The sequence below is a fragment of the Chenopodium quinoa genome, unplaced genomic scaffold, assembly GCF_001683475.1.
Source record: "Chenopodium quinoa cultivar QQ74 unplaced genomic scaffold, ASM168347v1, whole genome shotgun sequence".
In the NCBI taxonomy this organism is placed as follows: domain Eukaryota; kingdom Viridiplantae; phylum Streptophyta; class Magnoliopsida; order Caryophyllales; family Amaranthaceae; genus Chenopodium; species Chenopodium quinoa.
In genome coordinates this window covers 120,603-139,195 of record NW_018744092.1, presented here as the reverse complement: position 1 = coordinate 139,195, position 18,593 = coordinate 120,603, and the positions used below count along the sequence as shown (strand labels likewise).

At 37.2% G+C, this 18,593-nt stretch overlaps 3 protein-coding genes across 3 annotated transcripts; all 3 read right to left on the bottom strand.

Annotated features, from left to right (window-relative positions):
* Window positions 1–4,323: 4,323 nt before the first annotated feature.
* LOC110691679 lies at window positions 4,324–6,621 on the bottom strand. The gene has a single exon (XM_021868616.1). The coding sequence runs from the start codon at window positions 6,619–6,621 to the stop codon at window positions 4,324–4,326; it is 2,298 nt and encodes a 765-aa protein (XP_021724308.1).
* Window positions 6,622–10,368: 3,747 nt separating this feature from the next.
* Window positions 10,369–11,767, bottom strand: LOC110691678 (60S ribosomal protein L19-3-like). The gene is made up of 3 exons (XM_021868615.1): window positions 11,737–11,767; window positions 11,313–11,626; window positions 10,369–10,500 (listed from the first exon to the last, which is right to left on the bottom strand). Exons 1-3 carry the CDS (start codon window positions 11,765–11,767, stop codon window positions 10,369–10,371), a joined length of 477 nt encoding a protein of 158 aa, XP_021724307.1.
* Window positions 11,768–11,895: 128 nt separating this feature from the next.
* LOC110691723 (pentatricopeptide repeat-containing protein At1g30610, chloroplastic-like) lies at window positions 11,896–18,472 on the bottom strand. The gene is given in 13 exon segments (XM_021868656.1): window positions 11,896–12,229; window positions 12,231–12,419; window positions 12,515–12,937; window positions 13,235–13,392; window positions 13,469–13,559; window positions 13,898–14,011; window positions 14,217–14,405; window positions 14,544–14,625; window positions 15,255–15,446; window positions 16,189–16,441; window positions 16,599–16,657; window positions 17,162–17,520; window positions 17,903–18,472. Coding segments are annotated over 13 exon segments (2,328 nt in total). The 5' UTR covers window positions 17,957–18,472; the 3' UTR covers window positions 11,896–12,064.
* Window positions 18,473–18,593: the final 121 nt, after the last annotated feature.

Below are 18,593 nucleotides of genomic sequence, written 5' to 3'. Positions count from 1 at the left end.
AGGGTAGCAAATTTCAGAGGTTACCAAAGCGTTACATAATCTAAATCATCATAACAACAAATTCATTCCAATTACGGGTTTCACATCCTCAAATTAATTCCAATTATAAAAATGATCAACAAAGGAAACCCTATTTCGCTAATTTCACTGGATAACCGTAAATCACATAAACTAAAACATCATAACAACAAATTCATTCTAATTAAGGGTTTTAGAACCACGCCCACTAAAATTTTTCCCAATTAAATAAATGATCAACATAGGTAACCCTAAATCGGTAAATTCACTACAAAACCCTAAATTACGTAAACTAAACTTCATAACAACAAACAATTTACAATTGCTTTTTAAATTTCTTAATAGCCAACAAATGCGTCCATAGCAAAATTGTTACAGTCGGTTTCCAGCCCATACCTTCAATCAAAGGAACCAACGACTGCCGGAATACAATTCACGCAACTGCTCACGATTACCACGCACCAAAATTCTTTTCTAGCTTCGGCAGCAACCACCGTCATAGTCTCTTCATTGGAACAGAGTACAGTAACTACAGGGTACACTTATACTTTTCAGTGAAACAACGCAACTAATACTCTCACTAACGAATATCTTTGTCCGGAAACCACCTCACTACGCTGCCGTCGAATTATGCACCTCCCGCCGACAATCAATGAGACAGAGCCGCTTCGTGAGATTAGAGAAGATGAGATAGAGAGAAGAGATGAAGAGAAAGAAACTAATTTTGGACCTAACTGAAAGAGAAAGAAAAACCCTTGAATATTGAAATTGACAAAAACGAGGATCCGTTACAATTCAAATAATAACGGGGTCACGTGCAACTCACCAACATTCAAGGATTGTAAATTTTTGTCCTTGCCCTCCTATATACATAGGATGCATATAGCACCTATGCGCTGATATGGACTCTAAGAAACTTTATAAAAATTAGCCTAGCTTTTTCTCTCTCTAAAATTGTTGCAGCTAATTCTTTTTCTCTCTCTCATCTGATGTTCCCTTTCTTTTCTAGAAATTCAGCCAACTTTTCCCTTTCTTTCCCATAAATCTTCGATTGCAATGCCTCAATATCATCAATTTTCAGCTTGAATCTTCAATTATTTTGTTAGGTCTGTAATAATTACTTATAATTTGATTTTTGGCTTCAATCTTTAAATATTGTTATCTTATAATATTTTTCAATTTCACTTTAAACCTTAGAAATCATGAATTGCTAAATGGATTCAACACAAGCTCCCAACAACGAAGCAAAATCTCCAGTTCTTACCTATGAACGAAGAATGTAAGTAACAATTTATTGATTTTTATTTTGTAGCGTTTTTACTTGTCAACACAATCAATTTATTGATTTTTTCGATTTTTTGTCACTGTAATTGAGCAATTGAAGAATTGTGTGATGTATTTCTTTAGTATTTTGGAACTTTAGAAGTAAAATACGTTGATTACAATTTCTGTAAATTTTCTATTAAGCATGATTTTAAATAGGATTTTTTTGGTTTTATTGACAACAAATCATGAATTGCTTTCGTTTTGTCCATTATTTATTTGCTCATTTTATTTTACTTTGCTCATTTTATTTGAGTTTCTATGATGATTCTTGAACTTGTCGTCTGACTTAAAACTTTATCTTTTTATGTACACTAATATTATTTTTGATAATCACTAAAAATGAATGGCCTGTGATGATTCATGAACATTTCATATGAAATGGCATTGGTGTGTCTTGAGTTAGTGTAATTAGTGAAAAAATCATGTATAAACTTTGATGTTATTAGTGTAATATTAGAGCAATTTGATGTTATATTGTTGGATACATGTATTTTCCATGTGTTGGTCAGATTTTCGAAGTAAATACCTTATGGAAATTGGATTGGTGTTTAAGTTGAAGATTAGGGAGTATGCACTTTTTCTAGAGCGAATTAACATTGTCCTAGCCTAATTTTGGCTCGGTTTGAGTAGATGTTTCTAAGCCAAAGTTGAAGAGTGTTAAGAAATATGCATAGAGGGATGTTGTCTAAGCCATCTAGAAAATTGTCCGTTACCTGGGCAAGTCTTGTTTGTAGGAGGTATCATTTCTATATGTTCTGACATAACCGCTAGACAATGAAATAACCAGCAACTATCATCATCTTCCTACATGTTAGGGCCCATGATGTTAGTTAGATTTTCAAAAAAATGATATTAATTGATATCATTTGTATATACTTCTTAAAAGTCATTTGCTAATATTTTATTTAGATGAAAGTAACTAAAATTACTCGTATTTCACTTGTGGTAGGAATGCTCGCTGAACCAAGTAAATGAAATGATGCTTCATTGTGATCAAGGCCTGCAACATGTACATTGGAACGCTATATTTGAGATGCAGCATATGGGAATTGTAGATAACAATTTAAGGTAGAGCTTTAGTCCTTGTCACTATTGCTTTAATGAGAGTATATGTTCATTTCATTCAGCTATATATCTGATTACTACTTACTTTTAGATTAAACTGATTTAGCATGTGACGATGTGATTGCTTATTTTTACTTGATAACTTCCTATGCTACTGATGCGTGCTTTGGTTCTTATATGTATTCGATCTGCAAAAAATGTTTGCTCTGTTCTGCTAGAAAATTTTACTTTGGTTGCTATTGATAATTGGCTCTATTGACTGATAATTGGTTCATCAGTGTTGCATTCTAAACTTTGATTATATAATGCTTAAATGGGAAGCATAGAATTGTAGGCATGAAAATAAGAGCTTGCTTAGCATATTTAAGAAAGTGTTTTTATTGACCTTAGCAGAATTGTAGGCATAAATATAAAAGAAAATGATCTGTCATTAAAAAAAAAAAAAAAAAAAAAAAAAACTTTTTTGGAGTGTAAATGATGTGCTAATGCTTGCATCACATGGCTCAAGGAAATTAGTTAATCCTTGCATTGTGGGGTGATGTTTGGTTGTATATTCAAATTTGTAGCTTATAGAATGTAAACTCTATTGCCTCTCGTCGTCTTTGTTCTTTTTTTGTTAAAACCTTTTGTTCCACAACAATATTTGTCTTAGTTAATTTTTGACAGAGGTTAAAGAAGTATAGAAGAGCTAGTAGAAATGTTTTTGATGAAACAGTGAGTGAACTTATATCAGGACAACCAATTTAAACCTTACCACATAACAAAATGAGGACTAATTTTGTGAGCTAATATTGTGAGCTAAAGTTTTTTTTTTTTTTTTTTTTTTTTGCAAAAGCTGGTTAGTAGTTGGCGTTACTTTAGCTTTTCAAAATTGTTTGGATGTGATGATTTTTTAAGTTAACTTATGCCCATCAACTATTGTTTTAATGGTCAGATTTAAAATTTATTAAGGTATGCCTTTTCTTCTTTTGACTACAGATCAAAGATTAATGATCCAGAGAAAGATTTGTCTGTGAGAGTAGCTGCAGCTTCTAAATACTCGACGTGCAATTTCTATCTTCAAGGGAAAACGTCAGCTGCTGCTGATCATTCCTCACAACTTCTCTAAATCCCTTGTTTTCAATTATAGTACTCTTTTATTTTTTTTCCCTCCCTTTTTCTCTCATAGTTCGAGGAGACCTCTGATCTCCATGTATATTTACCAGTCTATGCTAATGGAGGCAAGTGGACAAACAACCTCAGACCTACATGAACTTATGTGGCGAATCTGTGAGTTGGCTTCCTAGGACTCCATTGTGTTATTATTGAGATTTTTGAATGAATGTGGATGATACTCTGCTTATTACAAGAATATCATATGCTTGTTGATTGCTCATTTGGATGAAATGAGCAAAGAAATACTTGTTAATTTAATGAATGATTAAAGAAATGTTTGCTCATTTGACAAATGAGCAACTAACTATTTGCTCATTTGACAAATGAGCAACTAAGTGTTTGCTCATTTGTTAATTTTTTTTTTTTTTTTTTTTTTGACAAGAACAAATGATGAAACCATAAAACAATCCTACTACAAATTAGCGAGGTTAATCCGGCAGTTCCTAGCTATGTCATTGGCCTTTCCTACCTGATCCCGCTGGACTTTTAAAATTGTGCATCTTTGAAACGAAGCCCCTACTTTCCTAATCTCCTTTAATAACCAAACTATCGAGATGTCCTTACCAGATCTTTCCTGCAGGTTGTTTAGGAGACCAATGGAGTCAGATAGAATAAGAATTCCTTGTATCCCTTTCTCTCGAGCCCAATTCATTGCTTCCAGGCAAGCACAGGCTTCACATTGTAGAACTGACGCTGTTGCTCCATGTTTTCCTCCTTTATCGAGGTCAAAACCGTTGTGATTAGTTTTAACAGCCCATCCTATCCTGCTCGCCTTATATTTTTATCCCAGGATCCATCGACTTCCATAATGAAATTATCAAAGCCGTTGTATTCCTTTCCCAGATGCACATAGTTAAATCCCGGAGGGATGATCGGATCATCTCTCTTAGTGGCCCTCCACTCATTTGTTGACCTTGTCTTGTGTATAAATGCTTCATGATCTTCCATGGCCAGATTAATAAATTCCTTTACTAAACTTATCGACCCCGGTGTACCTTTGAAGCATCTTGCGTTCCTAGTTTTCCATAGCCCCCATAACGTTGCAACAAACAAAGCACATCGGTTGCTGTTCTTACCATCCTCGCTATTAAACAGCAGGATATAATGTTGGATCCATCTTTCCAAAGAGTTGAATCCAGAAGAATCAGGGAAAATAGTTAAGGAGTTGTTCTCCCAAAATTCTTTTGCCAGAATACAGAATCTGAAGAGGTGTTGGCTGTCTTCCAATTCTACCCCACAATGGTCACAGACAGCTTCTACTCGTATTCCCCTTCTTACCAGGTTAAGTTTAACTGCTATACCGTCATGAAAGAGCTTCCAAAGAAAAACGTTCCATTTTGGTTGAATGACCAGTCTCCACACTAGCTTTACAAGCTCTTGATCCCTTGCTAAGAATTTTGATCTCTCTACCTCCCCTTCTTTTGATAGATAATAGTGCCCAGTTTTAACTGTGTACCTTCCCGACGGATGATATTTCCAATAAAGGAAGTCATCCTCCTCCGAAGACCGAGGGAGCTCCATTGGCAGTATCGTTTTCGCACTTTCCCAGTCGAAACACTCCTTTATTTTACCAGCATTCCAAGTATAATCGTCCCTGTTAATGAAATCCTTCACTTTCCAGTTTGCTGCTACTCTAAGAGTTTGACTTGATTTAACAGTTGGTATGTTACCATCGACCCATGGCATACTAATGGCCTTGATATTATTGCCATTTCCCACCTTCCAAGCAAAACCTTTCTTAAACGCTTGGATGGCCTTTTGAAGACTTACTCTTCCCATTGAAGAATTTCTAATAAGCTGACCAATGATACTACCGATGCCACATGGATGGAAACTCTTGTGCACTCTTGAAAGTAGGAGCTGGGGATTAAGGTGCATTCTTGTTGCTTGCTTGAAGAGGAGAGCATCATTGATAAATGAACTACCTCTAATTCCCAAACCTCCCATACTCTTAGGAAGTTGGATGAAACTTCTACTCACCCAGTGTATCCCTTTATCCCCCTTTCCCGCCCACCAAAAATGAGTAATCAAAGCATAAATCTTGCTTACAACACTCTGAGGGAGTTTCAGACATTTCATAACATGTGCCGACATACTTACCAACACCGTGTTGATAAGAATCAGTTTTGCTGGTTGAGAGAGCCTTAAAGATGCCCATGCCATAATTCTTTCCGAAACATTATCCACCAAGAATTGGAAGTAGCTACTCTTTTTCCCTTGGATGTCAATCGGAGCTCCCAAATGAATCCCCATGTTAGCTGATTCTGGCATCGAAAGGATTTGTTTCATACTCACTTTCATATCAATATCAACCTCCGGCGAGAACTTGATGACAGACTTTTGGAGGTTAAGCTGCTGGCCAGAGGCTTTACCAAACCTATGGAGAATATCTGAGATACACATACATGACTCCTTATTTTCCTTGAAGAAGAGCATGGCATCATCTGCAAAGAACAGATGAGAAATAGATGGAGACCTTCGGGATACCTTTAGACCTTGAATTTTCTTGATATCCTCGGCCAGGTTCAACATTCGTGACAAAATATCCATACACTGAATGGAAAGGTACGGGGATAGAGGGTCCCCCTGTCTCAGCTCACACTTAGGAGCAAAATGATCACTAGTTTTCCTGTTTATGATTGCCTTGAAACTAACCGTCGAAAAACACTGTGAGATCATCCTTATCCAGTGGTTTGAGAATCCCTGACTTTGTAGGACTTTCAGGATAAAGAGCCAATCCACTCTGTCATATGCCTTGGACATATCGATCTTTACCGCTGTAAAATTAGACCTTTTCTTCGAGTTTATTAGACTTAAAAGAATATTGTCCTCCATATACCTACCAGGTATGAAAGCATGCTGATTTTCCGTGATAAGACCTGGCAGAACCGACTTTAGCCTGTTCGCCAAGCACTTAGAAATGCACTTATACACCGTGTTGCACAGGCTAATAGGTCTGAAATGGCTAGCAAGTTCAGGAACCTTAACCTTTGGAATCAACACCAGCAGAGATTGATTCCATTCTTTGAGCATATTTCCTATCTTCAAGAATTGCATTACGCTATCTGTAACCAAATTTCCAACCTCCTTCCAATAAGTTTTGAAGAAATCCACCGTAAACCCATCGACTCAGGAGACTTCGAGCCATGCATATCGAACATAGCTTTTTTAATTTCACCCTCCGAGAAATCCCTATCAAGCCAAGTACGATCCTCTTCTGAGAGAGTGGGGATGTCGAGCTGTCGAAGTAGAAGAACTATATATTCCCCATGATTCTCAGGCAAAACCGGGTTGTAGATATCCTTGATTGAGGATAAGATCACCTCTTCAACCTCTCTTTGTCCCTCCACCCATGCATCCTCCTCATTTCTTAGGGTTAAGATTGTGTTATGCAACTGCCTTTGTTTCACTCTCCTGTACATAGTGGGTGTTGGACAGTCCCCACACCTAATCCAGTTCGCTTTCATTCTTTGATTCCAAAAACTAAAACTCAGTTGGCTTTCCGGGATGAGGTGGTTTATCTACCGAATATACCCCTCCCCTTCCTGAATTGAGCTGATGTTCATCCCAGAGCTTCGGAGATCCTTAGTAAGCTTCCTCCAATTTATTCCCCAAACTTTTTTATGTTCCAAACACCAGTATTGGAGTTTACACCTTAGCCTATCTAACTTCCTTGAAAGCTGGAACATGAAAGACCCTGAAACCTCCTCATTCCAAGTATGCTGCACCATATTCTTGACTTCTGGGAAAGCAAGACACCAATTTTCAATTTGATAGGGCCTATTAGAGACCATTTCTGAAGGTTGGTCGTGATAAGTAATAGCCGCATGGTCGGAACACACAATTGGTTCATGAATAATTCTCCCATCCGGAGAGTGATCAAACCATTCCTCTGTCACATAGGCCCTATCGAGCCTTTCTAGTATCAACTCATCTCCCTCCCTTTTATTGCTCCAGGTAAATTTCGAGCCCGAGAAAGGAACTTCTATCACATTGCTGCTGAACCTTCAATCCAGAAAGGCCTCCAGGCCTCTAATTCTAGTTGAACCCCCTAGTTTGTCGCTTCCACTTTCAACTTGATTAAAGTCTCCTATTACAAGAACATTTTTAAACTCTTCTAAAAACCATTGCAATTGTTCCCATATTATCCTTCTCTTTTCAACTTGAGGTTCGCAATAAACAAACAAGATATACTTCCAACTACCATTTGATTCATTCATCTTACATAAGATAAAGTTTTTAGAAGAAAACAAGCAATCTACTACTTCATTAGACCAAACTAAAACTAGAAGGCCACCACTACTACCTTCCGAATTCCACCCAAAAGTGGTAGTAGGACCTAAAGACACTAACCTAGACGTGGCCGATTCAACATCCATCTTAGTTTTCGATACAAATAAAAACTTAGGGAATTTCGTACGATAAAGCCACACAAGATAAGGGATTGCAAGGGTGTGTGGGTCATTTAGGCCCCTGCAATTCCAATCCACGATGTTCATAATTCTGTCAGGGGCTGGATAAGAGCAGCCACCTCACCCTCCGTAGTAAGCTTGATTGAGTCAAAAATGGATAACTGTAGATCAATGTCCATATCATCCCTAACCTCCCTCAAAGGCGATGTCACCTCTTCACTTTTCTGCCTTTTAGGAGCCTCAGAAGAAGAAGAAGAATGGTCCTGGGGCCTTTTGTTCCTACCCCTCATGCGCAGATCTCCGTCAATGTCTACCCCGAACTCTCTCGCCATGTCCGGATCCAAGATTGCCTTCGAAGCAAACCTACACCCCCCATTCTCATCTCGCAACCAAATCGAAAATCCTCCCTTTTCCGACCACCTGTGCAGCCTTTTGAGCCTCTTTCTTTCAGCCCACTCATAATCAGTTTCACTATATCTAACTGAATCTCCTTCATATGAATGTGGCTTGTGACCAACTGCCTCTCGAATTCTCTTCTTGGTATTAGAACTGTCATCATAGTTAAACAAATCTGTAAAGTTAAAAGAGCTAAAATGAGATACCGGCGTATTAGGGGGATCGAACTCCGTGAGGGGGAGATTACGCAGTCCCGCTAAATCCGCCGTTGACAGCCTTAGAAAAGGTGTCGAAGTAGGTCTTGCATTGCCACGCAGTTCTTGTATCTCCAACCTCCTGGCATTCTGGATTCCCAAAGACAAGATGGTGCCTGCTTCAATAATCTTTGCGTACTTATCATCAATTTGCTGCTCAAAATCATCTTCTCTTCTTGTAGCCATAATTTAAGGACTATCCAGCCAACTATGGGCGTGATTAGTCAAAGAAAAGCCCATTGCTGAAACCCTTTCTCCCCCCGACCGTGACTTACTTCCTGTCTCCTTTCAAAAGTTATAGGAGATAAAGCCCATTCCGAGATACCCAGAGTGTGAAACAAAGTACCAAGACCCCTTCCTTGTCTATGCTCCTGCCTTGCAGGCTCCCCCACCTCGAAATTTGAGCCCCCGAAAAAGGGCCTGGTCGGGGGTGGATGAAAGTGCCCCTCTTCTAGAGTCTCCGAAACCCTAACACCAAAAGACCTGCTAGGGTTTACTTCGCCTTCCCTCCTTGAAGAGCCGAAATGATCAACATCCTGCCTATCCTCCTCCCCTCCAACACTTTGACGCCCCTCATGATTCACATTCTTCTTTGAGAGATCAAGCCCCTGTTGCGTAAATTCTGCATATGGATCACCACTAAGACCCAATCGTCGACCAGGAGACAACGCGAGATCCGGCTCAACATGTTCCATTTCCCGTTCAATTATCTCCGAGTCTTAATTTGACCAATCGTCCCTGCCAAAGTGAAATTGTTCACTCTCTTCACTATCTTGTGTTGATAGTGAGTCCTCATTTGTTAAATTAGCAACTAACTATTTGCTCATTTGCTAAATGAGCAAAAAATCGATTGCTCATTTTTCAAATGATCAAAGAAATGTTTGCTTATTTTACAAATGAGTTACTAATTATTTGCTTATTTGACAAATGAGCAAACTAATGGTTGCCCATTTCACAAATGAGCAAAGAAATGAGCAAACTACACTCAATTAGCATGTAGAGTAGTGTGAAAATGCAGAGTTTGAAAATTTTGAGTAATTAATGAAATTTATTTCTTTTGGCTATTGGGAAAACAATACAAAAGACACCCACTATTACAGGTTATAAAATTGCAAAACAATTCTTTGCTCATTTATCAAATGAGCAAACTATTTAATGCTCATTTGTCAAATGAGCAGATAATTTTGGCTCATTTTGTCAAAAATTAATATTTATTTTTTACTAATTTGTCAAAAATGAGCAAATAATTTGATCAAAATCAGAAATTAATTTTTTGCTCATTTGTCAAATGAGCAATTATTTTTTGCTCATTTGTCAAATGAGAAATTATTTTTTGATCATTTGTCAAATGAGCAAAAAAATTCAATGCTCCTTTGTCAAATGAGCAAACTATATAATGCTCATTTGTCAAAGGAGCAAATGATTCTTGCTCATTTTGTCAAATTAATGCTCATTTGTGAGGTGTTTGAATGTTTTAAATACGTTAGCCTACTAGCTCAAGGGTAGAGCATTGTGCAAATGCACAAAAAATGTGGGTTCGAATCCCATGTAGGTTCATTTATGTAATGTGGAAACACAAGTTTGTATGAGAGTTTAATTGTAACAAAGTTTATAGTTATAAATCATTTCAAACCATTTTTTTGCTCATATAATTTAGTACGAATTTGATTTTTATTTTTTTAATTAATTTTGTTTATAAAGATAACCTATGTAGGAATTGAACCTACGTCCCCTATGCATTTTCATAGTGCTCTACCAATTGAGCTAATAGGTTCACATATGACATGTTGCCCTTTGCGATACTGGATCAGTTCCAGACTTTGGAGAGTAGACAAAATATCCTCTGCTTTGATGGTTGTCATGTCACTAAACTCCTGCAGAACAAAACAAAAAATAACACTTCTAATATAATTAGAAATCTTCCTTGTCAATTTCACAATAATTTAAAACAAAAATAGCAAAAGAAAAAACAGATATGAAGTTAATCTATATCACCTCGCAAGTTTAAAATCCAACTACACTGAAATAGGAAATCTCAGGGTTTAAGCTTTAACAAAAGTGATTGCTCGTATAGTCGTACTATGTTAACTGCTATATAGGAAAGCACAACCATATGGATTTCCTATAATTTATCGCGTGTACAGCAACAGAAACCACGTTCCAAAACACATACTCGAACTCAGCTAGATAATATGGAACCAATTTAACATGTGAAAAGAAAGTAATACATTTCAAACTGAGTATCAGGATTATCAAGCAACTCTATCTCAGTCATAACATAACAAGATCCACAAAACATATTAGGTGCAAAAAAAAAATATCTATGCTAACAAAATAACAAGGTCCACAGACTACCCTAAATTTCCTCATCAGCTCTATACACTTCACTTCTTTGGTTTCTTGGCTCTGCAAAGTATTAGGTCCCAGGTTAGATACTTGTGTAAATCAAATATACAGGCACAGAATAGGAAATTTTCTTTTGAGCAATTACAGAGAACAATCAACTTACTGTGTTGGCTTGGCAGCAGCTTTGGTACCGCAGCTGCTTCAGGTTGTTTGGGTGCTTCAGCATTTGGTCCTTGTAGAATGGTTAACACATGTTATTAACACGTAGTAGCAAGAAAATCCAAATGCGTCAATAGACATTTTTTTCAAGTTACAAAGTAAACATTGCATATAAATTTACCAGTGCCAAACGCTCCTCTCTTCTGGCCAATTTCCTCTCCTTGCTAGCCTTGTTCTTGGCACGTTTAGCCTCAAATTGGTCAGACAAGGTCTTGTCTCTAGCCTTCTCAGCCTTAGTCTTGTGGATGCTCTCCATCAATACTCTCTTGTTTTTGAACACATTACCCTTGACCTTCATGTACATGTCATGGTACATGTGCTTGTCAATCTTCTTTGACTCTCGGTACTTACGGAGTAACCTCCTAAGAACTCTGATCCTCCTCACCCACAAAATCTTGGTTGAAAGCCTAGCCTCCCTGGTACCCTTACGCTTACCTAAAATAGACCAAAATCTTGCTCAATATTGCACAGTTTCATAATATCAACAGCCTTAATACTTAGCTATCAACCAAATGATTCCCATTTTATCATGTAACAGGCAATACACAACAATTCACTAGAAAAATCACATGCCATTATTGTTGAATGCTCTCCAAGTGATCATTAGTGTTTCCGGTAGCTAATTTACTTAATGTGAGGAGCTTCATACACATCAACTACACATTAAGTCAATACACAAACCAACAAATTTAGACAAAAGAAAATTCAACAATTAACACAGGTTAATGGTGCGCATGCCGTATCCTGAGTGACGACCCTTCCTTGTTAGATACTACAAATAAAATCAATACAAGTGATTAATTATAATTTCCAACATCTTCCTCTAAAACAAGGGAAATCCTAACATCGAAATTTTACAAGGTCTTTGTTTATTCAAGATGAACTAGCTACTAAGTTGTCATCCCTAACAAATTCCATACAAGAGTCGAGCAGATCCTGGAAAATGAGGTTTGGTGTCTCGCTCTTGGCGAGAGACTTGTTCACCTCAGATATCAAGTGCTCAAGAGCTTCTTTCTTGAAACAATGTGCATTTTCCTCAGAATAACTTTAACCATGCCTCCTTTGAATATGACTGCTGATGACTGGAAGGATGGCAAGCAACGCTTGAAACTGCTTCGACTAGATTGTCATCCTCCATTTTTAATCTGAACCTTTCTGTAACGCGTTTTGGTGGCGGGATATGATCAACTTGCACCAAGTGTCTCCATGTTGCTTCAACTGCTTCAACCTAGGGAATCCACAATTTGTGAAGTTAATTAGAAAGTCAAGTACGGATTTGTAGAAGAATTTTTTGATAAAGAGAGATGTGGGCTACAGACAGACCTTTCCAGCAGCAGAAGCTTTTAGGACCATCCAAAGATGTCGCTTGGTATTGAAAGGATGTCCATGCATCAGCATCTGCTCATAGGCATACTCGAAATCATCCCATCTTTCCTCCCGGATACAAGCTTCTAGCATCGTATTGAATGTACTGGCATCAGGAACAATCCCGCTCTTGGTTTTTCTGCTTTCCTGTCCACTTTGTATCATCTTTTTAAAGATCTCTTTAGCTTCATCAAACATCCCATATCCAAGATATGCTTTAAGCATAATGTTACAAGTTGCAGTATTTGGGGAGCAATACTTTTGCATATAGTTGAAGATGTATGTCGCATCATGAATATTTCCGCTGGATAAACAGGCTTGGATTAAACCAGTAAAAGTCACTACCAGAGGTTTACTAGCAACTTTACATATCTTGTCGACCTGTGATGTGTCACAAAACTTGCATGATTTTTTTGCTATCAGGGAGTCAATATAGCATAGGATGATAGACAGTATCTAACATGTCCATTTAGCACAAGCTTGCATTTTTTTTTTTCCTTTTTTTGCTATTAGGGACTTAATATAGCATAGGAGTCCATGTATATGTATTTGCCCAAATTAATACCATTAAGAGAATGTGTTTAGTACTTGAAAAAAAAACAATTTAGCCTCTTAATGCAGAAATGGAGTATAGTAGGAACGAATGCTGGATGAAATACGATGTAAACTATTACATACTTGCATCAGTGCTTCTTCACACCTTCCCACACTACAGAGACAACGAGCGAGGTCATAATAAAGACTGGCTGGACCTACTTGTCCCTGATATTCCATGTCTTGAACAACTGCAATAGCCTCATCTGGTTTACCTTCTTTCCAAAGAGTATTAACAAGAACTGCAAAGTGGTAACTAAATAAGTCATCAGGTAAACATTCAAGAAATAATATCCTAAAATAGATGATAGGCTATACCTCTATATGTTAAAGCACTAGGGACAGTAAATCGTTGCACTTCCTTAAAATACTCATAGACAAAGTCGTACTTTCCGCATGCTAACATAACCTGGTTCAAGGTTACAGTTATCAGCTATGTTATCAATCTGAAGACATCAAAATATCACAGGAATCTGTGTGCTCAACAAAGACAAATGGGAGCACATGCATGTATGGGAATAATTGCAACCCCCTTGTCATGTTTGAAATGGAAAATCAGTTACATGCTAAAAAAAAGACCTAAATTGATTTACTGCATCCACGATAACAACCAAAAGAGAAGATCCCAAGCCATATGCTATTGAAACAACTATATTAACCAAGAAAGAAAGAAAGAATTGAACTCACAGAATATTTGCACAATAGTTTTTATGTTTTCATGAGGTGAATGGAGCAAAGATATTCTACCTCCATAGCAAGTCCGTATGTTGTGCTTGTTGGCTGTTGACCAATTTCTTCCAATTTCTGCAAAACCCATACTGCTCCTTCCCATTGTTTGCTCTTAACACAACCGTTCAAAACCTGAAAGCAATTTAAACTTCATCACCTTTTCATATCACGCTGTCATCAAAACTCTTTTTCTTTGCCACACCCTCTTTTATTACAATCATCATTAATCTTCTTGTTTCAATCATTTCAACATATATATCCTAGATGCCAATTTTGATGAGGATGGTCCACTAGTACAACAATAGAAACAAATAATTTCTACTCTTATTGTACTTACAGCATGGTAAATTACAATGTCGGGCTCAAGCCGTGGATCCCAATCACCGTGATCTTCAACTTTGAAGTTCTTTAGCATAGATCTCATGTTGTCAATTACTTCAAAAAGTTCCTTCATATGACCAACTTGCCCAAGAGTAACAGCAATTGAGCGATAAGTTACGATGTCAGGATAAGTAGTCTTGTGTCGCTGCAGTGGAATACAAGCATCAGTCAGAGTTTACCCTATACTGAAGAAATTATTATTTTAAACTACAATCAAACACCACAACTGGGGAGGGTGGAGGGACGGGTACACTGGGGAGCTTAATCAATAAAAAACAAATACCTGCATCGTGCAAAACAGATTTAGTGCTTCCACAGGTCGTCTTGCTTTCCCAAGCACACCAAGTGCAGCTGTGTAGACATATCTAAAATTAAAAGCATGATTTAACAGAAGTAAATTTCGGTGTCAGATAGATATTGTGTATATGACAAATCTGACATTAGGCACAGTATAATCTGCAACTTAATGCAGAATGGCCGTGCTTGAATAAAGAGACACAAAGGCCCAAATAACATATGTTTGATACCAATGTCAAGAAGTCATCTTGTAAAGAAGCTAGAGAAGGGAACAGAAACAATAACCAAACAAGACAAGGAAAACTAGAAGACGCTTTACCACTGTCAATTTCCTCTCTCAAAGAATGAGAACATATAGAACAGTTTTGTATTTCATCTTTTTTATGACCACCCTCCTCACCTCTATGGCTATCAACTATAACCGAATTGCAGCATATTCAAAGAAGCTCTTCATAATTCTAAAAGACAGAAGAGTAAAGGCCCTTTCTCATGATCCCATGCAAGAGGGAAGCCTAAATCGAAAATAATTCATGATGGGCCTTAGGGCCAATAATGTATTTTTTTTACCTAGCCATTTTTGAGATAAGAAAAGGGTAAATCAGGGGATTTTTTTTTACGAATTCTAAAATCTTTCTCATCATTGGCATCTTACTTAAACCGTTACTCCTTAATAATGGAGACTTGGTGAGAAACAAACCTGATATTATTGGATTTGTAGCGCTCTTGCATTTGAAGCCAATCAATTAATTGCAGCACCCTTCGCCAATTTCCATATTTACCCAATATCTGAATAACCTTAAACATAGAATGATCAGAATATCTAATTCTGGCACTTCTCATTATCTTAGCAAACATCCACTCTGGCATGTCCATATCAGCATAATTTAAACTGGTTGAAAAACAAAATATGTCATCAACTATATCTAGATAAAACACATATATAGGTAAATACATAAGTAAATAACACCACAACGCGAACTACTACTCACTAAAACTAACTGCATATAGCATTTGGCCAATCATGCCAGATGCCAACCAAAAAGATACCTAAAAAAAAAAACTTACTTTTGGTTTGTTCTCTAATAGTTGGAAAGATATGCTGACTACTTAGGGGCATGAAGTTTGAGGTTCAATGCAATATAAGATCTCCCAAACTTTCCTTTTTATTTTCCTTTCACTCCCCATGCTCTCCGAGTCTCTCCTCTTTAGATGGGGGACAAGAGAGTAAATGCCACATAATTCGAGGAACCCCCATAGATGAAAACCAGATATCGCATATGACTTGCATGTAGCCCCCCCCCCCCCCCCCCCCCCCCCTTTTTGTTTTTTTTTTTCTCAATTTCCCCTTATAATACACCAAATTCAACACTTAACGATCACATATCTATTAATATCTCTTCACATCACATGCAAGGGTCTAGGGTGGTTGGGGAAAGGAGCATGTAATTTTATAGATTTGTACAACTTTGACAACAAGCGATGAGACTTAAAGGTATTCCCCAAGTCTTAGGAAGGGCTAAGTTAAAATTGCATTAATCTGAGATCATTCAAGCACCTAGACTAGCACAAAAAATTTAGCATATGCATAAAAGAATATTTGTATGCCAGTGTGCTGAAGTGCAAATACCAACCATTTAGCAAGATTCTCTATCCTTTCATCCATTATCATCTTTGAAACTCGCGGACCATCCAGGTCACCATTAAGCAACTCAGACTGTTGGAAGATAAACCTTTCCGTCCCCAAATCATCATCAACACTCATCTCGTTCACTGGCATGCTCTTCTCTTTAATGAACTTGGTCCTTGTAGAAGCAGTGGTGGCCACATCAAGTTTCTTGCTCAAACCAGTTTTTGATCCTACATAGCTCAACACTTTCTGTGGTCCTACACTGCTTCTTGCTTGAACCCTTTTACCTCTTTCTTTTCAGCAACTCCTTCAAACCTTTCAAAGAATTTACCTCCTTCCTTAGAATCCAACCTTTTAATCCACTTTTTCAGAACAGTCTCACCCTGTTTCTGATGCTGTGAGGAACATCTTTACTGAATGCAACATTGCTTCTTGCTTGAACCTTACCACCCACCTCTTTCTTTTTAGCAACTCTTTCAAAACTTTCAGAGCATTTATCTCCTTCCCTAGAATCCGATCTTTTAACCCATGTTTTTTGAAAAGTCTCACCCCATTTCTGAAGCTGTGGAACATCTTTACTGAATGCAACGTTGCTTCTTGCTTGAACCTTACCACCCACCTCTTTCTTTTTAGCAACCCCTTCAAAACTTTCAGAGCATTTATCTCCTTCCTTAAAATCCGACCTTTTAAGCCATGTTTTTTGAAAAGTCTCACCCCGTTTTTGAAGCTGTGGAACATCTTCACTGAATGCAACATTTCTTCTTGCTTGAACCCTACCACCCACCTCTTTCTTTTCAGCAACTCCTTCAAACTTTTCAGGGAATTTATCTCCTTCCTTAGAATCCGACCTTCTAAGCCACATTTCTTGAATAGTCTCGCCCCGTTTCCGATGCTGTGGAACATCTTTACTGAATGCAACATTGCTTCTTGCTTGAACCCTACCACCCACCTTTTTCTTTACAGCAACTCCTTTAAACCTTTCATAGCGTTTATCTCCTTCCTTAGAATCCGACTTTTGAAGCCACGTTTCTTGAACAGTCTCACCCCGTTTCCGATGCTTTGGAACATCTTTACTGAATGCAACATCAGTATGCTTCTTTCCAGGGCCACTCCCTCCCTTAACTTTCTTCTTCTCTCTATCAAGTCTAATAGACTCCATCGCCTTCAAATACTTGTCAAATGAAGACTTAAATTTAGTGTCTTCTTTCACAATATTGTCTCTCTCTATCTGTGAAGCTGAGAGAGCATTATTAACATAATTTCGTCGTCTCAATACTAAAACCAATTTTTGCTCATTCTTTCTTCTCACATTAGAAACAACTCCAATGGCAGGTGTCTGAAATTTATAAATGACAAATATACTGTATTAAGGCCAATTACAAAATGATTGAAAATTGCAACACAGATAAAGATTACACACAAAAAATTGCTCAATTAACATAAATTTAGATATTACTCCTTAGTATTCTTTACTATAACTCAAATTATTTTACATATTATACCCATATTTTAGACAATCAACATCTCAATTGCTCAATAGACAAATCATTCATACAATTTGTAGTTTTGTAATGTGAATTTTTAATTTTAGCAGGTAATTGTACACAATAAATTTACTCATAGTTTCAAATTATACTGTAAAAAAATAAAAATGAAATTTAAAACATCAAATAATTCCAAAATAGCAATAAAAATTTGTCAATTTATTGAATAAATACCTGAAGCATGAACCCCATAGGCAATGAAATGCAACTCATTGAATTCACTGGCATTGCAGCCGCTTCTCTAAGCTCACCTGAAAGCGCTACCCCAAAAAATAAATAAAAAAAATATATTAAACCCACCAAAATTTAATCAAATTGGCTACATCCCTCTTCGTAATTATCAAAGTTTGAATGTAATTTGAACAGCAGAGAATAAAAATTGGAACTTGAAATAGTTGAAAGGTATTACCCAAATTAAACAAGAAGATAGAATTTTGCTGAAGGATGTACATGACACACTCAAATACTCAATTCATACAAGAAATGGGAAGCTTAATGGCATGATAGATACTCCGCAGTAGAAACTAGAAAGTTAAAATTCATATCTCAGATAAGTGAGGGAGGGATAGATGTTGAAGAAGGTAGAAAGAGGATAGTTTGCCAAAACACCCTTTGATAAAATATTAAACATGTTGCTGGCCCGCTATATCTCTCGATTGACTCGTAACAATCCAATGATGGTGAACATGGTTTTTATACAATAGGTGGCATATGAGTCGTGAACTTGTGATAGACTGCTTAGGGATTAGGATGAACATGGTTTTTATACAATAGCACAAATTCATCCTCTGAAAACTCTATAATCAGCTCCTCAGCCAAAGTTTTCTCAAAGAAGATCCGATAAGATGAGTCGATTTAGACCTAA